Genomic DNA, 23,199 nt, shown 5'->3' with positions numbered 1-23,199 from the left:
CATTAGTAGATCATAGACTAAATAACAGCATGCAATGCCAGTCAGCTGCCTCTAAGGCCAACAGAATTTTGTCTAGTATTAAAAGATATGTGGACTTGTGGGACAGGGATGTAATATTGCCACTATACAAAGAGTTGGTGCGGCCTCACCTGGGATATACGGTTCAGTTCTGGGCACCAGTCCATAAAACATACAGAAAAAGTACAGAGGAGAGCAACTAAACTAATAAAGGGCCTGGAAGATCTTAGCTGTGAGCAAAGATTAAACAAGCTGAATTTGTTTAGCCTTGAAAATAGATGTCTAAGGGGGCACATGATTAGGCCGAATGCACACAACCGTTTTTTACGGCCGTGAGCGGTCTGTGGAACCGCGGCCTGGATTCCTGCTGAGAGCAGGAGCGAACGGCGTCATTGGTTGCTATGACGCCGTGCGCTCCCTGCTGCCGCCGCAATACAGTAATACACTGGTATGATTCAGGCTGCGGATCCACGGACCGCTCACGGCCATGAAAAACAGCCGTGCGCATTCGTCCTTAACCTGTACAAATATTTAAACGGACCATACCAAAAATATCAAGGAGGTTATTCTGTGTTAAACCCCCTCAAAAAACAAGGGCTACTCCCTACACCTGGAGAAAAAAAGTTTCAGTCATAAGAGACGATAAGCATTCTTTACAGTAAGTGAATCTCTGGAATTGCCTGCCGCAGGAGCTGGTCACAGCAAATACAGCAGATGGCTTCAAAAAAAAAGTTTAGATGACTTTTTAATTCAAAATAACATTGAGGCTTATTACATTGTATAGAAATCATGTTCTACATACCCTTTCCCTTTGGCCCAACCTCTTTTCAAAAGAAAGATTGATATTGATCCAGGGATTTGTTACATGGATCGATATAGCAGGATTGCAGGTTGGACTTGATGGACTTTTGTCTTTTTCCAGCCTTAACAATTATGTAACTATTTCCAGATGGATGCCACTGGAAACAGCGGTGGCTGTCTGCTCCTGATCTAGCTCCATTGATTGGGGCTAAAACACCAGCAAGTTGATGGTATTCACATTGAAAAACCTCATGTGAACTGGGCTAAGGGTGGATTCACAAGTGGCAAATATTGTTGCAAAAATGTATAGGGTGTAAAGTCACTTAAGTTCATTTCCTTTCAGTGGAATGTTTTTTTTTTTAACTTGGTTTCTACCAGTGAATGAGATAATAAAAGAGATTTCTCCAGCTAAGGCTACATGCACACAACCGTGGTGTGTTTTGCGGTCCGCAAATCGCGGATCCGCAAAACACGGATGGCGTACGTGCGCGTTCCGAAATTTGCGGAACAGCACAGGCAGACTTTAAAATAACTGCCTATTCTTGTACGCAAAGCGCGGATAAGAATAGGACATGTTTTTTTGCAGGGCCACGGAACGGAGCAACGCATGCGGACAGCACACAGAGTGCTGTCCGCATCTTTTGTGGCCTCATTGAAGTGAATGGATCCGCATCCGAGCCCCCAAAGCTGCGGCTCGGTTGCAGACCGAAACAACGGCCGTGTGCATGAGGCCTAAACCTGACACACGTGAATCCACTATATGGTTAAATTCAAATGATAAAAATACATATCGAAAACACTCAACGGATATTTGCCGCAGAATAAGCAGCAGAAATCTAAGGCTGACCCTTGGATTTCTGCCACAGTTTTGCAGTTTGCATGCCATCCACTTGCAGATTTAGCCCCATACATGTCACCTTTTTTTCAGTAAAGCAATTTTAGAAACCGCGTACAGAAAAATTTGCTCATATAAACTACTAAGATTTCCTATTGGAAGCAATAGGAGGTGGATTCTGCACACATGTGATTGTAAACTAACTTTTTGGGATAAGACACCCCAAGTAAATGAATTTTGTTCAGTTTTGCAAGGAACTGTATATAGTAGAGCTGGCTTTATCATAAAATAGTTTCTTATGTTAATATACCTAAATAGTTGCACACAGTCCTATGGTGAACTAAAATAAAAATGCTAAGTAATATCACTTGAATTAAAGCAAATGACTAACTGAACATATTGGGGTAAATTTACTAATCCTGACTAAGATTTAGATGTGTCAATGTAGACCAGGCATCCTCAAACTGCGGCCCTCCAGCTGTTGCAAAACTACAACTCCCAGCATGCCTGAACAGCCTACAGGTATCAGCCTACAGCAGGGCATTGTGGGAGTTGTAGTTTTACAACAGCTGGAGGGCCGCAGTTTGAGGATGCCTGATGTAGACAGATAGTTAAAGATGTGCCAAATGTATCACTGTGGTTCATGATGGGTGATGGGTGATGATGTTGACACATTTTACTCCACATTCTAGACGCAATTACACTTGTAAAAGTACAGCACTAACAAACTCAAAGCATAATACCTTGCATGATGTAAAGCACCAAAAGCCAAGTGAAGACACCAGGGCTGGTCACACGCATCCACCACTTGCTAAACACAGGAAGTAGTACCACCCTTACTAACCCTTTCCGAGTAAGGGATGTCCATGGGCTTTCAGGTTTAGCTTTGGCAAATGTGGAACCTGAAATAAATGATAATTATATATGAGGAGCTCATACAATTGTACATTATTCTACATGTCCCAGGCATTGATAATTATGGATACCATACACTATGTTGTATATTTTGTGAAGTGGAAACCTGTCATATGGCAACAAAGGGGTTCTCTGGGATTTTTATATTGATAGCCTATTGTTAGGACAGGCTATCAATATCAGATTGGATAGGACCCGACTCACAGAACCCCGCCGATTAGCTGTTTTGCAGTAGCTTTGGTACTGGAAATAGGTGTTGGAACTACTTAGCACCGCCAACTGCATAGTGGATAGAAATTGTTACTCAAGTAAAAAAGAAAAACTTCCAAAAGTGTTAGTAATACAAAAATAAACCTAAATATAAATTTGTCCATGCTTATTTCTATGGGGGTTTTTTGTCCACATTTATCTATTTGGTGCAAAACCTAAACAGGCTGTTGCATCAAAACATATGCAGGGCTGCTTTATCCATAGGGCAAATGGTGCACTTGAACTGCTTCCAATGCCAGCAACACTATGTTCAACTGTATTCATGTCAACAGGACATAGACACAGTTGAAAACGAAGGCATGGGGAAATCCAGTACAAAACAGTAGACAAACCAGTACAACTGGGCCCTGAGATAGAGTGCTACCCTACAGCATGGGTCACAGTCAGAACCTGCTGAGATTTCAGCCTCACTGATGGCCCAGGGCTGCTGACCCCTACGATGCTAACCCATTTATCTCGTCCCACTGATGCTCTTTGAGCCTTTAGTTCACTTCTGCATATATTAGTAGGGTGCCAGCAGATTCTTCTTTATCTTTGCCAAGCTAACATTTAGACACTTTTAGACAAAGGGGGCACTCATGAAACCTATGCACTTGGCCCACCAATGTTTTAAAATGGCCTTATCCAAATAGACCTCATAGATTTGGTTCCTCCACTTTGGTATCTCTCTGTAGCCTAGTACATTATATGGACTAATTATATCGACTCAGATTTGACATTTTCCTGCCACACAAGTCACATAACCCTAAAACCTTTAGACACATAAGACATAAGATAGTTCTATTCACTGTAGGTGTAATAACTTGTTTATATGGTTTGCAATTTTAAAAAGGTATTCTCATCTCAGTCATTCATGGCTGAGATCAGAATACCGGTCATAAGCGGCAGCCGAAGGTGGCCATGGTTACAGAGACAGCTGAAAGGGTTGTGGAACGTTTCTTCCGTAACTCCCATTCACTTCTATGGGAGTTACAAAAACAGCGTAGCACAGCTGCTCAGCTACATGTATATCTTTAACCTGGTCATCTCTGCCTGCCACATAGGACAGGTATTCCTATTCTAACCATAGATAGCTGAGTTGAGCATACCCCTTTAAGCTCAGAGTTGCATTGGTGTTCTGTCAGTGTCTATTCAGCTGTATTTTCCCCATAAATATGGATCAAATCCAGACCAAACAATACTTTATTGACATGAACAGTTAAAATGATTTCATTCTGCAAGTGTCCTAAGGGGTGTTCCTGTCAAAGATGGCCAATATGCATACTGCATGATGGAACTAAAAATTAAAGGAAGCCTGGCCTGGTGGTGGTCTTGCTTTTCCTGCTATTTATAATATTGAGTAGATACAACAATTCATGTTACTCTTTTGAAGTTGTACTAACAAGCCGACAACTTATGTCTGTTGAGTGAACAGGGAAAATTAGAAATTGATGTTAAATCCTTCTTAATAGATAAAAAATTTGGGTTCGGGAGAATCAGAACTTAATTACAGTTGAATTACTGAACGAATCGATTCGCTCATCTCTTCTTGTTAGTCAGTGTTCTTATGTTTGTAACTTTTGCACATGATTTAGGAGTCTCTCTCTCTGTACTTGTAACTATACATGGATAAGAAACCTGCCAAAGACACCTATCCACTGGTTTCTTTTCTTTATTTGTACAGGTACATTGAACTTATCATATCTATTAACTTTTAGTGTACTTGGGACCTTTCAAATATGGCAAGCAATGAAGGAATAAAATAAGATTGGATGGATTACATGTTACAGAAAACAGACAGAGCCTGATCCACAGGCAATTGCATTCTGTACAAAAATGAAATGAAAACCTAAAGGGTCAGTTTTACATTTTTACTATAACACAGTATAACAATCTCTTTGGTAAAGTCATACAGCTTGCTCAGATGGGTGGGGATCCCAGAAAGCTGTATAGTTTCAGCAAAGCATAGTTTGATGGAACTGGTTTATTCAGACTTTATTTATGAGCTGAATTCTTTTGGAATGGTAGGTTGGATTGGTAGAGGGAACTAACATTCCACTGCACTCCAGTACAGCTATTGCCCCTAGGCTGAGCTGTTTTCGGGTGTAGTCACTGGGATACCTACTGGAGAATAAATAGAGGCTTCAGGCTGTCCGTCTGGGTCAGAGCCTTGAAGCTGGTAGACCAGCTGTGAAATGTTTGATTTGCATGGGTATTGTGCATAGGTGAGGTAGAAACCACTGTTCAGTTAGCACACAGCCCAAGACTTTGATTTAATGTTTGTGTGTTTTCCTCAAGTGCTTGCATGTCTTGTTTTGTCCTGGATGCAAAAAAATAAATAAAATGAGTTTGCACTTTTTATATTGCTAAACCGAGTGATGCTGACATGAATATATATATATATATATATATATATATATATACCATATACATATATATACTTCTTAGTCCTCATCTACTACTCAGCCCTATTTATACATTGTAACTATACAGTTCTAATCTATTTACTACTCAGTTCTCATCTACATACTACTCAGGTCTCTTTCATATAATTGTAACTCCACTGTCTTCATCTGTATGCTAGTCGTCATCTATATACACTATATACTAGCTCTCCTCTACATATTACTCAGTCCTTAATACTTGTTTTCCATAAGAGATAAGGAGTGGCAATGTTTTGATGGGGTCATAGATACTGTTTGTTCAAATCTGACCAATGGTGTAAAAGCAAGCCTGCCCTGGAGGCTTGCTAAGGTCTAGGTGCCTGCCCTGGAGGTCTGCTAAGGTCCAGGTGCCTGCCCTAGAGGCTTGCTAAGGTCCAGGTGCCTGCCCTGGAGGCTTGCTAAGGTCTAGGTGCCTGCCCTGGAGGTCTGCTAAGGTCCAGGTGCCTGTCCTAGAGGCTTGCTAAGGTCCAGATGCTTGCACTGGAGGCTTGATAAAGTCTGCAAACAAGAGCAATAAATACTGGATTTAATAGGTGGAGTTAGGCAATAATATCTCCTCTGGCTTTGATGGGAAGCAGTGTGTTTTTTGTGAAGGGATGCAGAGTCTTTAATGTGGCAAGTCATTGAAATTAACTTAGGTATTTAAAAAAGAGAACTAGACAATTGAATCTTTGTAATATTTTGCTGGTGATGGGAAGCAATGTGTTTTTTTGTGAATGGATGCAGAGTCTTTGATGTGGCAAGTCATTGAAATTACCTTAGGTATTTGAAAAATAGAACTAGACAATTGAATCTTTGTAATATTTTTCTGGCATTAGAAATCTTTTGGTTGGTTTGGTTTCATATTTAGCAATGCAAAACAATACTGTAGTTCCTTAAAGAGTGATGAAAAATAATACTACTGGCTCTCAAGCAATACAGCCCCAGATGTACAAATCAGTTAAACAGATTTATTAGTTACATGGGGAGGAAATGCAGGAATGGGAGCTCAGTAAGGATTCACCAACAGATTGGTGTCAGACAATAGTATATAAAAAACTATCTTAGTCACAATTTTACCATGATACCTCAAATATCAATGCAATATAATCACATAGAATTGCATAAAATAAAACATTTTTATAGTTGCACATTCCGGGTCCAAAAAGAGTTTGTCAGGGGGCCCTTGTGATTAACAATGTGTTTGAGAGAATAATAGGCTCTGTATTAATAGCCGCTGAAGAAAGAGCCTAGGAAGCTCTGAAATACGTTTAAAAACTAACTTGTACAGCTTTATTGCATGTGAACCAATACCCAGCTGATTCATCAAAACGGTGCCATGGAACTTTGATTTTTAAATATGCAGGTGGGGTAAAATGTAGATGATTTTAAATAAGGCAAGAGAGCAACAATCCCTCTACTCCTGCACTGCTGAGATCATGTATACAGTTTATGGCATGCATACACACTAACATACCATGGATGCAAAATTGAGGGGGGCAGTAGCGCTCCATGGGTGAGCCATCTCCAAAATTCAACACTATGTTGAGGTATTTATCAAGGCCCATTTAGAGAAGCAAGTGAGACAAAAACCGTCAGACACACAGTGGGTGAGAAGTGCCAAACTGTGCAATATTCTTGTGTTTCTATAGGTTACAAGATATCTTGTGCTGGGTAAACGTGTCTGAATACCAGTGCAGGCCATCAACTACTTAACTATACACAGACCAACTATAAAAATGACTGTGGTTATACTATTATGCATTGAAATAGTGTCAGGACTTGGATTAAAGGGATGCAAATGAGCTCTTAACAAGCTCTGCCTCTAATGCCACCAGATGTAAGGCAGCTATCCTATGGGCTGTTTCACACGAGCGGATGCCGTGCATGACATCCGCTCCGTGAAAGAGTGCCAAGACCCGATGCAGACTGCAGAGGCACGGAGCATTAACTGTGATTTCGTAGTAAAGAGATCACAGAGGCACAGAGCATTATCAGTCATGTTAATGCTCCATGCCTCTGCAGTCTGCATCGGGTCTTGGCACTCTTTCACGGAGCGGATGTCACGCACGGCATCCGCTCGTGTGAAACAGCCCTATAAGTCAATGTTCAGCTCTTTAATTAAGCCTTGAGACATGACTTGGATATTAAATAAGCCAGCACCTCATCTGCAGACAACTGTTTCAGGGTGATTGCCCTTCATCAGTGCAGAGCAGAGAGTACTGGCTTGCTGGGTGAGAGGCCTGTCAGGGTTAGGGGGGTACTATCTCTCCTTAGGGAGAGAGCGCCTTAATCAGCGTGAGGAGACTTATAGGCCATACATGCTCCTCTGGAATTCTGGGGGGAAAGGGATGCAAATGAGCTCTTAACAAGCTCAGGCCTCTCACCCTGCAAGCTAGTACTCTCTGCTCTGCACTGATGAGGGGCAATCACCCCAAAACAGCTGTCTGCAGACAAGGTGCTGGCTTATTTAAAATCCAAGTCATGTCTCAAGCTTGTTAAGAGCTCATTTGCATCCCTTGCCTCACAGAATTCCAGAGAAGCATGTATGACCTATAAGTCTCCTCACGCTGATTAAGGCGCTCTCTCCCTAAGGAGAGCTAGTACCCCAATAGGACTTGGACTGTTACACAGCTAGAGAAAATATCTACATTCTACTTTGCATTATTTAGCAGTATGTACAGGTGAAACTCGTAAAATTTGAATATTAGTGCCAAGTTCATTTATTTCAGTAATGCAACTTAAAAAGTAAAACTAATATATAAGATAGACTCATTACAAGCGAGATATTTCAAGCCTTTATTTGTTATAATCTGGATGATTATGGCTTATAGCTTATGAAACCCCAACGTCTCAATTTTGAGGTCCCCTTTGCTCAGGGGGTATGTATTAATTAGCTTTTTTCACAAAATTCAAATTTTAAGCTGCATTAATGCAATTCCTTTAAAGTTGCATTACTGAAATAAATGGACTTTTGCACGATATTCTAATTTTTTGAGTTTCACCTGTACATTTACAAAGTGTTGATCCCGAAGCCCCGTGACACACTCTGTTTGGACCAGGATTGTGCAACTATAGCAATATTTTATTTTATGTGATTACATTGTATTGACATTTAAGGCATCATGGTAAATTTGTGACTAAGAATGTTATATCCTATTGTCTGACACTAAACTGTTCAATTCTTATAACCCTCTACATAGCCCCCTTTCCTACATCCCTCCCCATGTACCCTATAAATCTATTAAACTGATTTGTATATTTTGGGATTTTTGGCAGGAGTGCTTGAGAGCCAGTAGCATTATTTTATTATTTTTGATTAACTTTCTGTACAGTTGGCACTGAGTACCAGCATAACTGTGCACTCGTTAGATTACATCCAATATTAACTAGTGAGTGAGCTGCCAACAGGCTAAAAGTTATGATCTGGTACAGGGGGCACCACCTTCAGTCTGTAAGGTCATTCTGTACGTTCCTCAACCATCTGGTCATAGACATGTTTTTCTGTGTCTAGTGGCTGTATTTTCTACATACTTGCCAACTTCTTGATTGTAGCCTCTGGGTGAGAGGGAAACATGGCGTGAAAAGCAGACCGCAGGAATTTTTTTTAATTTTTTCTTCCTTAAAGAGGACCTTTCACTAGAATAAAACATCTAAACTAGCTATACAGACATGCAGAGCGGCGCCCAGGGACCCCCCTGCACTTACTGTTATACCTGGGCACCGCTCTGTTCTCCCGTTTTAGCCTCCGGTATCTTCATAGTTAGGCTCCACCCAGGGGAACCTGCAGGCGTCTCATTCTCCCATGCTGCAGCGCTGGCCAATCGCAGCGCTCAGCTCATAGCCTGAGAGAAAAATATAAGCCTCTCAGGCTACGAGCTGAGCCCTGCGATTGGCCAGCGCTACAGCATGGGAGAATGAGACGCTGGCAGGTTCCCCTGGGTGGAGCCTAACCATGAAGATACCGGAGCCTATACAGGGAGAACGGAGCGGCACCCAGGTATAACAAAAGTGCAGGGAGATCCCTGGGCACCGCTCTACATGTCTGTATAGTTAGTTTAGAAGTTTTATTCTACTGAAAGGTCCTCTTTAAGCCATATCATGGCTGGCATAGTGAGCAAAAGTCAGAACGCTGTTGTCTGAATGATCATTTTGAGTGGATTTCCCTCTAGGTTTATTCTCTTTAAACATACAAAAGAAATTAAAGTAAATATAAAATACATAATCACCTCTGACCAGATCAACATCAATTAGGTCCGATTTCATATACTTCATTTTCTTTGGTTTATTTTTAAGGCCCTGAGTTAGAGAGAAGACAAAAAAAAAGTTTCCATTACCATCCATTTCCCATTTGATTTTTTCAGCAAACTTTACATATTATTTTAGAGCACTTTTACAAGGGTCGATGATCTGCAATGAAAAACGCTTGTTCCTGATCATTGCCCATGTGAATGGACGTTTCTCAGCAGCACATGAGGTGTGTAAACACTGCGGCTTCGCTGCAGACAATATGCAAGCTGAATGCAGATGAATGAATGTAGTAACAATTATCCGTCCACTTTCAGTGTGCATTGGACCATGTAAAAACAAGTGCTAATTCACTTGTATACTGCCCATCTGTGCTTATTTGGACCTGAAATCTCCTAGTGTGAAAGAACCTTATAGCCACAATGTGGCTCACTGTTAATTGCCTGACCGCACCTATATGTGCCACATCATGTATGGGCAGCCTTAGGGTATGTTAAAGCACAGTATTTATGCTCTGGTGGCAACAGGGGTCCGCACGGTAACTGCGCCAAAAATGGACCCATTCATTCTTGGCGTTGGTGTTGAAACCAAGGTGGCAAAATTTTTTAGCCGCATGAACTGCAGAATAGCCTCCCAAAAACAACAGGAAATGGTTTCAGCAAAGATTCACCTGGTTTTTGGGCACCGAATCTGCATGAAAACCCACACCTGAAATCCTCTGTCTGAACATGCTCTTAGCCTTGCGCTTCCCACTAATCACACAGCTGCCTGATAAACTTTGCTTACTTCAAGGTGACTAATGTTAAAAACAATACTTATTCCAGCACTACACTAAACAAACACACAAACTTACAATATCCAGCCCACAAAAATATTCAATAACAAATGGTTAAAACACACAAAACAATATCTGGTTACCTAACAAAATATACAACTAGATATAAAAATCTGTTAGGCTTCTGTATAATTTTTGTGCAAGTAAGCCTAAAAGGTTGCAAAATCCCTACTTTGAAACTTTTTGAAGCTAGAATTCTGGAGCTGATAAATACTCCCCATTATATTTTATTGACGATGGAACAGATGCTTGTTCTTCACATTATGGCGGCTTGACTTTTGAAGCCATTTTTCTTTTTCAGCCCTATAATTAATATTCATACATTTCTTCTCAAATATCCTGTCTACATATACATTTGCTGGTTAAGTTCTGTAGAATTGTTACTTGGTAAAAGAAACAGATGGTGGATAATAAAGTTCCTGGAACTTATATGAGTTATATGATGCTTTTATCTGTCATGAAATAAAGAAGCAGCTTTGTATTATTAACTTTTAATAGACACAATGCTGCAGAATTACCATCTCTCTAAGAGCAACCATCAATGTAAACTATAAGTGTTTTTATTCTGGTTTCCATGGCTACACCTAAAGGCACAAAAGTACAATTTACAGTGGATATAAAAAGTCTACATACCCCTGTTAAAATGTCAGGTTTCTGTGATGTAAAAAAATTAGACAAAGATAAATCATTTCTGAACTTTTTCCACCTCTAATGTGACCTATAAACTGTACCACTCAATTGAAAAACAAACTGAAATCTTTTAGGTAGAGGAAAGAAAAAATATAAAAATAAAATAATATGGTTGCATAAGTATACACATCTAGGGATGAGCAAACCCAAACTGTATAGTTCGGGTTCGTACCGAATTTTGGGGTGTTCGTGACACGGACCCGAACCCGAACATTTTCGTAAAAGTCCAGGTTCGGTGTTCGGCGCTTTCTTGGCGCTTTTTGAAAGGCTGCAAAGCAGCCAATCAACAAGCGTCATACTACTTGCCCCAAGAGGCCATCACAGTCATGCCTACTATTGGCATGGCTGTGATTGGCCAGTGCAGCATGTGACCCAGCTTCTATTTAAGCTGGAGTCACGTAGCGCTGCACGTCACTCTGCTCTGATCAGTGTAGGGATAGGATGCAGCTGCTGCTGTTAGGGCGAGATTAGGCAGGGATTTACTCTTCCAAAACACTTAATGAAGTGATCGATCTACAGCTGTGAATCATTCAACCTCTGCTATTTAAATGCTCACTGTTTTTAGGCTGCCCAGAGCGTTTTTCTGTCACTTTTTTCTGGGGTGATCGGCGGCCATTTTGTGCCACCAAGTACATTTAACCAATAGTGTTTTTTTTTTTTTTTTGCTATATCCTATATCAGGGGCTTGGCTGTGCTTACTTTTTTATTGAGGGGTGAAATACAATTGCCAAAATAGCAGTACCCTAAATCTGGTGTTTCAGCTGTGGCTAGCCAATTGTAATACTGTCTGCTGTCTGGCAAAGGATATATTTTTTTCTGGGTTGAAATACAATTCCCAAATTAGCAATTCCCTAAATCAGTGGTTTCCCGCTGTAGCAGGCCAAGTTTAAAACTATCCATAAAAGGGTATATTAGATTGAAGGTGCTGATAGGGTCATCCTCAATAACTTCACACGCTACCGTGCATCTCCAAGTCTAATTCTGTCAGTAAACCTATACCTGTCACCCAGCGCCTAAATACTAGGCCTACAATTTATATTCAGCTAAATCTGTCGTTACTGCTGTGCCTGTATTAGTGTAATACGGTACCTAAATAGATAGCCAGATAGTGTTAGGTGCCTGTAAAAAAAAAGGCCTGAATTTGAATTCAATACATTGGGCCAAAAATTTTTTTTCTTATTGTGGTGAACGGTAACAATTAGGAAAACATCTAGTAAGGGACGCGGACGCGGACATGGTCGTGGTGGTGTTAGTGGACCCTCTGGTGCTGGGAGAGGACGTGGCCGTTCTGCCACAGCCACATGTCCTAGTGTACCAACTACCTCAGGTCCCAGTAGACGCCAGAATTTACAGCGATATTTGGTGGGGCCCAATGCCGTTCTAAGGATGGTAAGGCCTGAGCAGGTACAGGCATTAGTCAATTGGGTGGCCGACAGTGGATCCAGCACATTCACATTATCTCCCACCCAGTCTTCTGCAGAAAGCTCACAGATGGCGCCTGAAAACCAAGCCCATCAGTCTGTCACATCACCCCCATGCATATCAGGGAAACGGTCTGAGCCTCAAGTTATGCAGCAGTCTCTTATGCTGTTTGAAGACTCTGCTGGCAGGGTTTCCCAAGGGCATCCACCTAGCCCTTCCCCAGCGGTGGCAGGGCCGGCGCTACCATAGAGGCAAGGGGGCAATTGCCCCCGGGCCCCCGACTCCTTAGGGGCCCCCAGCGCCGGCCCGGCCGCAACTACTATATTATCTATAATTAAATAATTCTATTGTGTGCCTGTGTCTGGAGAGATGGGCCGGCGCCGCGCCACTGTAATGTAATTAAAACTAACTGGGCTGGAGTCTGGAGTCAAGTGGAGGGGCCCCCCGCCGGGCACCGGCGGCCGCTGACTGTGCCTGCGCTGCCGCTGCTTGTCTCTTTGAGATATTCGAGACTGGAGCAGCGGCATGCACGTCTAGCGTCTGGCTGACGTAAGTTGCCACAGGCTCCGCCCCCACTGCCCAGAGCAGAGAACATGGATTGAACTTAAGGAGCAAGCAAGCACCATTTGGCAGCCAGCCAGCCACAGCCCAGAGCCCAGTCTGACTCTGCCAGCAGCGCCAGTGAAGGCCTGCCGCCCACAGTCAGAAGGCAGCGAGCCCCCAGCCAAGTTCCAAACTTCCACTGACTAGGAGGTTCATAATGCACTGACGCACCTCCTGATGATGAGGACACCTCAGCACGTCTCTGATGATGAAACACAGGTGCCAACTGCTGCGTCTTTCTGCAGTGTGCAGACTGAACAGGAGGTCAGGGAGGAAGACTGGGTGGAAGACGATGCAGGGGACGATGAGGTCCTAGACCCCACATGGAATGAAGGTCGTGCCACTGACTTTCAGAGTTCGGAGGAAGAGGCAGTGATGAGACCGAGCCAACAGCGTAGCAAAAGAGGGAGCAGTGGGCAAAAGCAGAACACCCGCCGCCAAGAGACTCCGCCTGCTACTGACCGCCGCCATCTGGGACCGAGCACCCCAAAGGCAGCTTCAAGGAGTTCCCTGGCATGGCAGTTCTTCAAACAATGTGCTGATGACAAGACCCGAGTGGTTTGCACGCTGTGCCATCAGAGCCTGAAGCGAGGCATTAACGTTCTGAACCTTAGCACAACCTGCATGAACTGCAGTGGAGTAAACACCTTAAAAACAAGGAACTCACTCAGACTCCCCCTGCTACCTCTTCTGCTGCTGCCGCCTCGGCCTCTTCCTCCGCCTCTGGAGGAACATTGGCACCTGCCGCCCAGCAAACAGAGGATGTACCACCAACACCACCACCTCTGTCACCAAGCATCTCAACCATGTCATACGGCAGCGTTCAGCTCTCCATCTCACAAACATTTGAGAGAAAGCATAAATTCCCACCTAGCCACCCTCGATCCCTGGCCCTGAATGCCAGCATTTCTAAACTACTGGTCTATGAAATGCTGTCATTCAGGCTGGTGGACACAGACAGCTTCAAACAGCTTCAAGCAGCTCATGTCGCTTGCTGTCCCACAGTATGTTGTTTCCAGCCGCCACTACTTCTCCAAGAGAGCCGTGCCTTCCCTGCACAACCAAGTATCCGATAAAATCAAGTGTGCACTGCGCAACGCCATCTGTGGCAAGGTCCAGATAGGTGGACCAGTAAGCACGGCCAGGGACGCTATATCTCCCTAACTGCACACTGGGTAAATGTAGTGGCGGCTGGGCCCCAGGCGGAGAGCTGTTTGGCGCACGTCCTTCCGCCGCCAAGGATCGCAGGGCAACATTCTTTACCTCCTGTAGCCTCCTCCTCCTACTCGGCTTCCTCCTCCTCTTCTTCCACCTGCTCATCCGGTCAGCCACACACCTTCACCACCAACTTCAGCACAGCCCGGGGTAAACGTCAGCAGGCCATTCTGAAACTCATATGTTTGGGGGACAGGTCCCACACCGCACAGGAGTTGTGGCGCGGTATTGAACAACAGACCGACGAGTGGTTGCTGCCGGTGAGCCTCAAGCCCGGCCTGGTGGTGTGCGATAATGGGCGAAATCTCGTTGGAGCTCTGGGACTAGCCGGTTTGACGCACATCCCTTGCCTGGCGCATGTGCTGAATTTGGTGGTGCAGAAGTTCATTCACAACTACCCCGACATGTTAGAGCTGCTGCATAAAGTGCGGGTCGTCTGTGCGCGCTTCCGGCCTTCACACCCTGCCGCTGCTCGCCTGTCTGCGCTACAGCGTAACTTTGGCCTTCCCGCTCACCGCCTCATATGCGACGTGCCCACCAGGTGGAACTCCACCTGGCACATGCTGGACAGACTGTGCGAGCAGCAGCAGGCCATAGTGGAGTTTCAGCTGCAGCACGCACGGGTCAGTCGCACTGCGGAACAGCACCACTTCACCACCAATGACTGGGCCTCCATGCGAGACCTGTGTGCCCTGTTGCGCTGTTTCGAGTACTCCACCAACATGGCCAGTGGCGATGACGCCGTTATCAGCATTACAATACCACTTCTATGTCTCCTTGAGAAAACACTTAGGGCGATGATGGAAGAGGAGGTGGCCCAGGAGGATGAGGAGGAAGAGGGGTAATTTTTAGCACTTTCAGGCCAGTCTCTTCGAAGTGACTCAGAGGGAGGTTTTTTGCAACAGCAGAGGCCAGGTACAAATGTGGCCAGCCAGGGCCCACTACTGGAGGACGAGGAGGACGAGGATGAAGAGAGGGTGGAGGAGGATGAGGATGAAGCATGTTCCCAGCGGGGTGGCACCCAACGCAGCTCGGGCCCATCACTGGTGCGTGGCTGGGGGAAAACGCAGGACGATGACGATAAGCCTCCCACAGAGGACAGCTTGTCCTTACCTCTGGGCAGCCTGGCACACATGAGCGACTACATGCTGCAGTGCCTGCGCAACGACAGCAGAGTTGCCCACATTTTAACGTGTGCGGACTACTGGGTTGCCACCCTGCTGGATCCCCAGTACAAAGACAATGTGCCCACCTTACTTCCTGCACTGGAGTGTGATAGGAAGATGCGCGAGTACAAGCGCATGTTGGTAGACGCGCTACTGAGAGCATTTCCAAATGTCACAGGGGAACAAGTGGAAGCCCAAGGCGAAGGCAGAGGAGGAGCAAGAGGTCGCCAACGCAGCTGTGTTACGGCCAGCTCCTCTGATGGCAGGGTTAGCATGGCAGAGATGTGGAAAAGTTTTGTCACCACGCCACAGCTAACTGCACCACCACCTGATACGGAACGTGTTAGCAGGAGGCAACGTTTCACTAACATGGTGGAATAGTACGTACTGACTGATGGTTCGACCCCATTCAACTTCTGGGTCTCCAAATTGTCCACGTGGCCAGAGCTAGCCTGTTATGCCTTGGAGGTGCTGGCCTGCCCGGCGGCCAGCGTTTTGTCTGAACGTGTATTCAGCACGGCAGGGGGCGTCATTACAGACAAACGCAGCCGCCTACAGACAATGTGGACAAGCTGACGTTCATAAAAATGAACCAAGCATGGATCCCACAGGACCTGTCCATCCCTTGTGCAGATTAGACATTTATAACTACCTCCCCTTAACCATATATTGTTGTACTCCAGGGCACTTCCTCATTCAATCCGTTTTTTATTTTCATTTTACCATTATATTGCGGGGCAACCCAAAGTTGAATGAACCTCTCCTCTGTCTGGGTGCCGGGGCCTAAAAATATCTGACAGTGGCCTGTTCCAGTGTTGGGTGACATGAAGCCTGATTCTCTGCTATGACATGAAGCCTGAATCTCTGCTATGGGACCTCTCTCCTCTGTCTGGGTGCCGGGGCCTAAAAATATCTGACAGTGGCCTGTTCCAGTGTTGGGTGACATGAAGCCTGATTCTCTGCTATGACATGAAGCCTGATTCTCTGCTATGGGACCTCTCTCCTCTGTCTGGGTGCCGGGGCCTAAAAATATCTGACAATGGCCTGTTCCAGTGTTGGGTGACATGAAGCTTGATTCTCTGCTATGACATGAAGCCTGATTCTCTGCTATGGGACCTCTCTCCTCTGTCTGGATGCCGGGGCCTAAATATCTGACAATGGCCTGTTCCAGTGTTGGGTGACGTGAAGCCTGATTCTCTGCTATGACATGAAGCCTGATTCTCTGCTATGACTTGAAGCCTGATTCTCTGCTATGACTTGAAGCCTGATTCTCTGCTATGACATGAAGCCTGATTCTCTGCTATGGGACCTCTCTCCTCTGTCTGGGTGACGGGGCCTAAATATCTGACAATGGCCTGTTCCCGTGGTGGGTGACGTGAAGCCTGATTCTCTGCTATGACATGAAGCCTGATTCTTTGCTATGACATAAAGCCTGATTCTCTGCTATGACATGAAGCCTGAATCTCTGCTATGGGACCTCTCTCCTCTGTTTGTGTGCTGGGGCCTAAAAAATATCTGACAGTGGCCTGTTCCAGTGATGAGTGACGTGAAGCCTGATTCTCTGCTATGACATGAAGCCTGATTCTCTGCAATGGGATTTCTCTCCTCTGTCTGGGTGCCGGGGCCTAAAAATATCTGACAATGGCCTGTTCCAGTGGTGGGTGACATGAAGCCTGATTGTCTGCTATGACATGAAGCCTGATTCTCTGCTATGGGACCTCTCTCCTCTGTCTGGGTGCCGGGGCCTAAATATCTGACAATGGCCTGTTCTAGTGGTGGGTGACGTGAAGCCTGATTCTCTGCTATGACATGAAGCCTGATTCTCTGCAATGGGACCTCTCTCCTCTGTCTGGCTGCCAGGGCCTAAAAATATCTGACAATGGCCTGTTCCAGTGGTGGGTGACATGAAGCCTGATTCTCTGCTATGGGACCTCTCTCCTCTGTCTGGGTGCCGGGGCCTAAATATCTGACAATGGCCTGTTCCAGTGGTGGGTGACGTGAAGCCTGATTCTCTGCTATGACATGAAGCCTGATTCTCTGCTATGGGACCTCTCTCCTCTGTCTGTGTGCTGGGGCCTAAATATCTGACAATGGCCTTTTCTAGTGGTGGGTGACGTGAAGCCTGATTCTCTGCTATGACATGAAGCCTGATTCTCTGCTATGGGACCTCTGTCCTCTGTCTGGGTGCCAGGGCCTAAATATCTGACTGGCCTGTTCCAGTGGTGGGTGACGTGAAGCCTGATTCTCTGCTATGACATGAAGCCTGATTCTCTGCTATGGGACCTCTCTCCTTTGTCTGGGTGCCGGGGCCTTAATATCTGACAATGGCCTGTTTCAGTTTTGGGTGACGTGAAGCCTGATTCTCTGCTATGACATGAAGCCTGATTCTCTGCAATGGGACCTCTCTCCTCTGTCTGGGTGCCGGGGCCTAAATATCTGACAATGGCCTGTTCCAGTGGTGGGTGACGTGAAGCCTGATTCTCTGCTATGCCATGAAGCCTGATTCTCTGCAATGGGACCTCTCTCCTCTGTCTGGGTGTCGGGGCCTAAATATCTGACAATGGCCTGTTCCAGTGGTGGGTGACGTGAAGCCTGATTCTCTGCTATGATGTGAAGCCTGATTCTCTGCTATGACATGAAGCCTGATTCTCTGCTATGACTTGAAGCCTGATTCTCTGCTATGACATGAAGCCTGATTCTCTGCTATGACATGAAGCCTGATTCTCTGCTATGGGACCTCTCTCCTCTGTCTGGGTGCCGGGGCCTAAATATCTGACAATGGCCTGTTCCAGTGGTGGGTGACGTGAAGCCTGATTCTCTGCTATGACATAAAGCCTGAATCTCTGCTATGGGACCTCTCTCTTCTGTCTGGGTGCCGGGGCCTAAATATCTGACAGTGGCCTGTTCCAGTGGTGGGTGACATGAAGCCTGATTCTCTGCCATGAGACCTCTCTCCAATTGATATTGGTTAATTTTAATTTATTTTATTTTTATTCATTTCCCTATCCACATTTGTTTGCAGGGGAATTACCTACATTTTTCTGCCTTTTGCAGCCCTCTAGCCCTTTCCTGGGCTATTTTACAGCCTTTTAAGTGCCGAAAAGTTTGGGTCCCCATTGACTTCAATGGGGTTCGGGTCGAGTTCGGATCCCGAACCCGAACATTTCCGGGGAGTTCGGCCGAACTTCTCGAACCCGAACATCCAGGTGTTCGCTCAACTCCATACACATCCTTAAACTAATACTTTGTTGAGGCACCTTTTGATTTTATTACAGCACTCAGTCTTTTTGGGTATGAGTCTATCAGCATGGCACATTTTGACTTGGCAAGATTTGCCCACTCTTCTTTGCAAAAACACTCCAAATCTGTCAGATTGCGAGGGCATCTCCTGTGCACAGCCCTCTTCAGATCACCCCACAGATTTTCGGATTCAGGTCTGGGCTCTGGCTGGGCCATTCCAAAACTTTAATCTTCTTCTGGTGAAGCCATTGCTTTGTTGATTTGGATGTATGCTTTGGGTCGTTGTCATGCTGAAAGATTAAGTTCCTCTTCATGTTCAGCTTTCTAGCAGAAGCCTAAAGGTTTTGTGCCAATATTGACTGGTATTTGGAACTTTTCATAATTCCCTCTAGCTTAACCCCTTAAGGACTCAGCCCTATTTCACCTTAAGGACTTGGCCATTTTTTGCAAATCTGACCAGTGTCACTTTAAGTGTTTATAACTTGAAAACGCTTTTACTTGCCCAGGCTGTTCTGAGATTGTTTTTTTTTCGTCATATACTGTACTTCATGACACTGCTAAAATTGGGTCAAGAAAGTAAATTTTTTTCCATAAAAAATACCAAATTGACAAAAAAAATGGAGGCAAGATAACAAGAAATAGCTGTTGTGGCACTGTTTTTATTTTTTGTTATTTACAGGTTAGATCATGTGATATTTTTATAGACCAGGTTGTCACAGATGCAGCGATACCTAATATGTATACTTTCTTTTATTTATGTAAGTTTTTCACAATGATTTCTTTTTTGAAGCAAAAAAAAATCTTGTTTTAGTGTTTCCATAGTCTGAGAGCAATAATTTTTTCAGTTTTTGGGCGATTACCTTGGGTAGGGTAGGATTTTTGCGGGATGAGATGACGATTTTATTGGCACTATTTTGGGTGCCTGTGACTTTTTGATCGCTTGCTATTACACTTTTTGGGATGTAAGGTGACAAAAAATTGTTTATTTAGCACAGTTTTTATTTTTTTACGGTGTTCATCTGAGGGGTCAGGTCATGTGATATGTTTATAGAGCCGGTCGATACGGACACTGCGATACCTAATATGCATAATCCCCCCCCCCCCCCTATTTTTTACCAATTTTTGTTAACTTTATTTGGGGAAAATGCCGTTTTTGTTTATTTTTACTTGAAACTTTTAATTTTTTGGGGGGAAAACTTTATTTTTTCAACTATTTTTAACTTTATTTTTTTCCCACTTTGGGACTTGAACTTTTGGGGGGTCTAATCCTTTACAATGCATTCCAATACTTCTGTATTTGAATGCATTGGCTGTATGAGTAATACTGTGTGTATTACTCATACAGCTTCCGTCCTGTGAGATCCAGGGGGCTGGATCGCACAGGCTCATCACCAGAAGGCAGCGCGATGCCTTCCTTAGGCATCGCGCTGCCTTCCATGCCATCGGGTCCCCCCCACAGCCCCATGGGGACCCGGTGGCACCGCCGATTACCGCCGCCGCACAATAAAAAGCCACAAACCGCAGGTCTGAATTGTCACGGGACCCCCCCTCGCATTTAGCCGTGGTGCCTGCTCAATGATTTGAGCAGGCACCGTGTTCCGATCATCAGACCATAACACCTTTTCCCACATGCTTTTGGGAGACTTCAGATGTGTTTTTGCAAAATGTAGCCTGGCTTGGATGTTTTTCTTCGCAAGAAAAGGCTTTTGTCTTGCCACTCTACCCCATAGCCCAGAAATATGAAGAATACAGGAGATTGTTGTCACATGTACCACACAGCCAGTACTTGCCAGATATTCCTGAAGCTCCTTTGATGTTGCTGTAGGCCTCTTGGTAGCCTCCCAGAATATTTATCTTCCCGTCTTTTCATCAATTTTGGAGGGACATCCAGATCTTGGTAATGTTGGTTGTGCCATATTTTCTCCACTTGATGATGACTGTCTTCACTGTGTTCCATGGTATATCTAATGCCTTGGAAATTCTTTTGTACCCTTCTCCTGACTGATACCTTTTAATAATGAGATCCCTCTGATGCTTTGGAAGCTCTCTGTGGACCATGGCTTTTGCTGTGGGATGCGACTACGAAAATTTCAGGAAAGACCAACTAAAGCAGCTGAACTTTATTTGGGGTTAATCAGAGGCACTTTAAATGACTGGTGTATGCTGACTCCTATTAAACATGATTTTGAATGTGATTTCTTAATTCTAAACATAGCTACATCCCTAGTTATAAGAGAGTGTGCACACTTATGCAACCACATTAATTTAGTTTTTTGTTTTGTTTTCTTCCCTCCACCTAAAAGATTTCAGTTTGTTTTTCAATTGAGTGGTACAGTTTATAGGTCACATTAAAGGTGGAAAAAGTTCTGAAATGATTTATCTTGTCTCTTTTTTATTTTATTTTTACATCACAGAAACCTGACATTTTAACAGGGGTGTGTAGACTTTTTATATCCACTGTATATCCAATCTGTACCAGATATTACTAACATACAAATGCACTAAACCTCTGTTTACATTGGAGTCAGGTTTTAAAGTCATACAGGGCATTTTGGAAATTTTTGGAATAGTAGGCCATCAATGTATGATAGATTGGAGTCTCACACTTGGGCAACCACTAATCACCCAAGCAAAATAGTAGAAGTGTGACTACAATGTCTATTTATGTGTGGTTTTGTCTGATAATGCAGTAAAGTGCAGTAATAATGTGATGCACCAGGAAGACCAACATCCAGTTTGTATTTTGAACAAAAACACTAAGAACATTTAACCACAACACAAAAACACCCCCAAAAATGCAATTTAGGTAGTGTGATTAATAATGCACCATAGACTTAAATTAATATCTGGACACATTTACATTTGCGCACAAAAAAAAAAGTTTGTGATTGCATCACCCTAAATCGGGTGTCTGAGGTCCACAGCACAGCTGTGTGACCCTAGACCCCCCCAGGGGTGCTGCAAAAAAAGTGCAGAGTGTGCCACAGGAGGGGGATACGGAAGGACACCACTACTCAGTGTGACACGTGCCCTGATCATCCGGGCCTCTTCATTGACGGTTGCTTCAGGGAGTACCACACTTCCATGGAGTACTAAATTTATATCCCAATTTAGCCACTGACAATCAGATAAAAAAAAACTATGGTTCTCGGGTAGTGGACTGGCTCCGTAACTCCAGCCATAAGCCTTGGGTAGATCTGGAACAAAGCATACTAGTCCTGCCATTTCGAACCATCCTTCTGGTTCACCAAGTCCTTCCACATATCCCACTGCCTAATAATCCAATTTTGAAAGCTACACTGGATGCATGGAGGTGGCTGAGTACCTCCCATTGCTCAGTTCCCTTTCCCTACCCAATACTGACAGTTACAGACATCTTCCAAAATGGTTAGATCTTCCAACTTACTTATTAACAGTCTTCTAGATTCTCTAGGAACACTGTTAAAGGCAGACGCCCTACAAGTTTTACTTAACCCCCACCATTGTGACCTTACTTTAATACCACACATTAAATCATTCCTTATTAGGAATAACACTAAAGGGGAACTTCTTCACCCAATGGGTTGGTTCGAAGATCTCATTACCATTCCCAAACCCCCCCAAAAATGTATTTCACAAATACACAGCAGATTACGTGCCTCCCCCCTCACCAATAAACCGACTTTCATGCGTAATTGGGAAAGAGAAACTGGAATAGATATACCTATTCCTGTACTGCCAGAAATATTCAGCCTTCCACACAAGGCCTTGTGTACGCATCCAGGAAAATGGATATAAAATCTTAACCCAATGGTATATTACTCCAGCTAGAGCTTCTCATTTTGCTGGATCTTCCTCGGACAAGTGCCGGAGGTGCTCAAAGGAAATTGGACCTTCCTCCATGTCTGGTGGAATTGCGCGGCAATCAACAAATGGTGGTCAGATATTTTCCAAATAAGTAACCAAATCTGTCAGACCTCAGTAAAGATGTCCCCATATGGAGCCTTATTATCCCATTTTACCGAGGCAAATCATACTCCCCCACTCACCTGTTTAAACAACTCTTGATTGCAGCGCGCCTATTGGTCCCCAAGTGTTGGCTCCAGACCTCATTACTATCTACCAGATAGACCAGCTCTATCGTTTTGAAGAGCTTTCCTCCTGGCAATCTCATACACACCCAACTTTCCTGAAACGCTGTTCTCTTTGGTCAAGTTATAGATTTTCCAATTCTTGACAACCAAGTTTTCACAGATAGTCATACTACTACTTCAATGCCCTCTATGATATTAATAATAGCCTTTCCACATCCTCTCGCTTCATCTAGAGAGACTAGGCTAGATCCACCCTAGATTTATCTCTGATGCCTTATTGTCATAGTCCCCCTAAATACCCTGATCTCTTAATCATGCTCCAACACACTCAGGCACATGTACGTTCTCTAGAAGTAGGTTTGAAAAGATATTTTGTATACAAGCTTTAACAAGTGTCAACAGCATTGTTCTACTATTCAATTATACCTGTAGATCTTTGTCATTTAATGTCTGCCGTCCTCTATAT

General features: G+C 44.2%; 1 protein-coding gene across 3 annotated transcripts in view; it reads right to left on the bottom strand.

Moving 5' to 3' along the window:
* The window catches only part of PHTF1 (putative homeodomain transcription factor 1), a 272,612-nt gene that overhangs the window by 188,684 nt on the left and 60,729 nt on the right, over nucleotides 1-23,199 (bottom strand). For all 3 annotated transcript variants that reach the window (XM_044283480.1, XM_044283481.1, XM_044283482.1), the window contains 2 exons: nucleotides 9,471-9,540; nucleotides 2,398-2,556 (listed from right to left, as the gene is read on the bottom strand). In XM_044283480.1, the coding sequence (XP_044139415.1) occupies nucleotides 2,398-2,556; nucleotides 9,471-9,540 (229 nt within the window). The remainder of the gene's footprint in view (nucleotides 1-2,397; nucleotides 2,557-9,470; nucleotides 9,541-23,199) is intronic.

The sequence above is a fragment of the Bufo gargarizans genome, chromosome 3, assembly GCF_014858855.1.
Source record: "Bufo gargarizans isolate SCDJY-AF-19 chromosome 3, ASM1485885v1, whole genome shotgun sequence".
Lineage (NCBI taxonomy): Eukaryota > Metazoa > Chordata > Amphibia > Anura > Bufonidae > Bufo > Bufo gargarizans.
The sequence above is the reverse complement of the archived record's forward strand: the minus strand, read 5'-3'. Positions and strand labels throughout refer to the sequence as shown.